Below are 1926 nucleotides of genomic sequence, written 5' to 3' on the forward strand. Positions count from 1 at the left end.
CCCCCACACACTTCTAATTGTTCTAAACCAGTCAGTGCTCTAGATCTACATTACTATATCCTTGCGATCCGTCACCTCCTGGCTGCGCCACTGAAGAGACAGACAGCGAGGATGGTTTATGCTCGTCGCATCGCTTGCGGTAGCGGCTGCTGAGAGCAAGCAAAATCTTTTCACCAAAGTAATTTTGTCACTGTAGAGAAATCTAGGCAGCATTCTTCCCGCACAAGAAGAAAGGTGCATGAAACTGCTCTTCCAAGTCCAAGCACCAATTTGGTGCTGACTAATAATTTGATAAAAGTTAAAGTTTCCAGTAGCCTAATACCCAAGTAGATTCTAACGCAATGGAGAATGGATATCGAAACTGTTGTCTTCCTCTGTTGTGTAGCAAGTCCTGGTGCTTCACGAAATAATTAGAAATATTAAAATCTTCTCAGATTGTGAGCATAGTCAGCTGTTAGTATTGTTTCACTTCATTGCAGCTTTTATACGGTTTCATCTAGAAACAGTTGTAAATATCGATATATGTAGATTTCGGGACATCCTACAGATTCTAACCGACTTTCTCTAGAAATCTTAATAGTAGCTCCTAAGCCTATTGCCCATTTGCTCACTTTCCAATTATGCACCACCTTGTCTGCAACTCACGCGACGCAACTGATGTGGTATGACTTAATAAGTAAAGGCTAAAACATGGTGCCTCGTTTAAATCACTAACCAAACTGAGGATGATTATTATATATTATTTCTTTCACTTGATGTCATAATTGACTTTCTCATCCTGCATCAGGATATAGGCCACGAACAAACACTATCCACCTTTACCTATCCTGGGCTAGTCACTTGATGTCACTCCACGTCTTCCCGCTTTTCTGTACATCCACCACTTGATGTAGGATACATTAATTGATATCATAATTCAAATCAATGGAAACCACTCACAAGTATCCCGTCACACGGTGCACAGGTGAATTCAAACCCTGACGGTCCTGCGTCAGTTTGTACACTCGTGATGATAACACCCATGTTCTTCATTTCGTCCATGAACTCCAAGAAAAGCTCCTGGAAACAAAATTCACTCCTGCAATCGTCTTTTCTTTTCTTTTTCAGCATAGCTCATATCTGTCTTGGCACACGCATTTATTTTTACCGCCCATTTACTTTGTCTCGCTATTAGGACTTATTTTGTTATTCCCAGCAAAACATATTGTAGTTTGTAGCCGGGAACTCTTCTTGGCCACCTATGGTTTCCTGCTCATTTTAAAGTCTCATTCCAGCCCGCTTCACCCCCACCCCCCCTCCCACCTCCCCTATGGCCACCTCCGAGGGTCATTCGACTTGGCATGGTTCACATGTTTCTTCTTTTACCTACCGTAAAGCAAGCATTAACAGCACAGAGCAAAATACAGTTCAGTTCCTCAAATGCAAAGTCCTGCATCAGGGAACCAAGAAGTGGCATGTACTCGCCAGAAAAAATTTGAGATCAACAAGCTATTTCTGAAGTTAATAATTTCTTTCACAATTGGCAGCCATGATTACTTTTTACGAAATCCCCTTGCTTTATAGATACAAACAAACTGTAAAAGTACAAGAAGCCCATATATCTCTCTATCTATCTATCTCTCTATCTCTCTATCTATCGATCTATCTATCTATCTATCTATCTATCTATCTATCTATCTATCTATCTATCTATCTATCTATCTATCTATCTATCTGTCTATCTATCCAGCTGTCTATCTATCTATAACATATTCTCTTTTCGCCTCTTCCAAAGAGTGAGGTGTCCCCTCCCCACCTCCCCCCTCCCCCTCTCTCTCTCTTTCTCTCTCCCCGTCTCTCCCTCTATCTAACTATATCTCTATCAATCTATCTCTCTCAAACTAACTCTATCTCCCAATCCCCTTTCTCTCTCTCTCTCTCTCTCTC

At 41.2% G+C, this 1926-nt stretch overlaps 1 protein-coding gene across 1 annotated transcript in view; it reads right to left on the reverse strand.

Annotated features, from left to right (window-relative positions):
* Positions 1-1926, reverse strand: part of LOC101845608 (glutamine synthetase) — a 20088-nt gene that overhangs the window by 5786 nt on the left and 12376 nt on the right. Inside the window, exon 5 of the mRNA XM_005092854.2 lies at positions 940-1059. Within this exon, the coding sequence (XP_005092911.1) occupies positions 940-1059 (120 nt within the window). The remainder of the gene's footprint in view (positions 1-939; positions 1060-1926) is intronic.

The sequence above is a fragment of the Aplysia californica genome, unplaced genomic scaffold (assembly GCF_000002075.1).
Source record: "Aplysia californica isolate F4 #8 unplaced genomic scaffold, AplCal3.0 scaffold00054, whole genome shotgun sequence".
NCBI lineage: Eukaryota > Metazoa > Mollusca > Gastropoda > Aplysiida > Aplysiidae > Aplysia > Aplysia californica.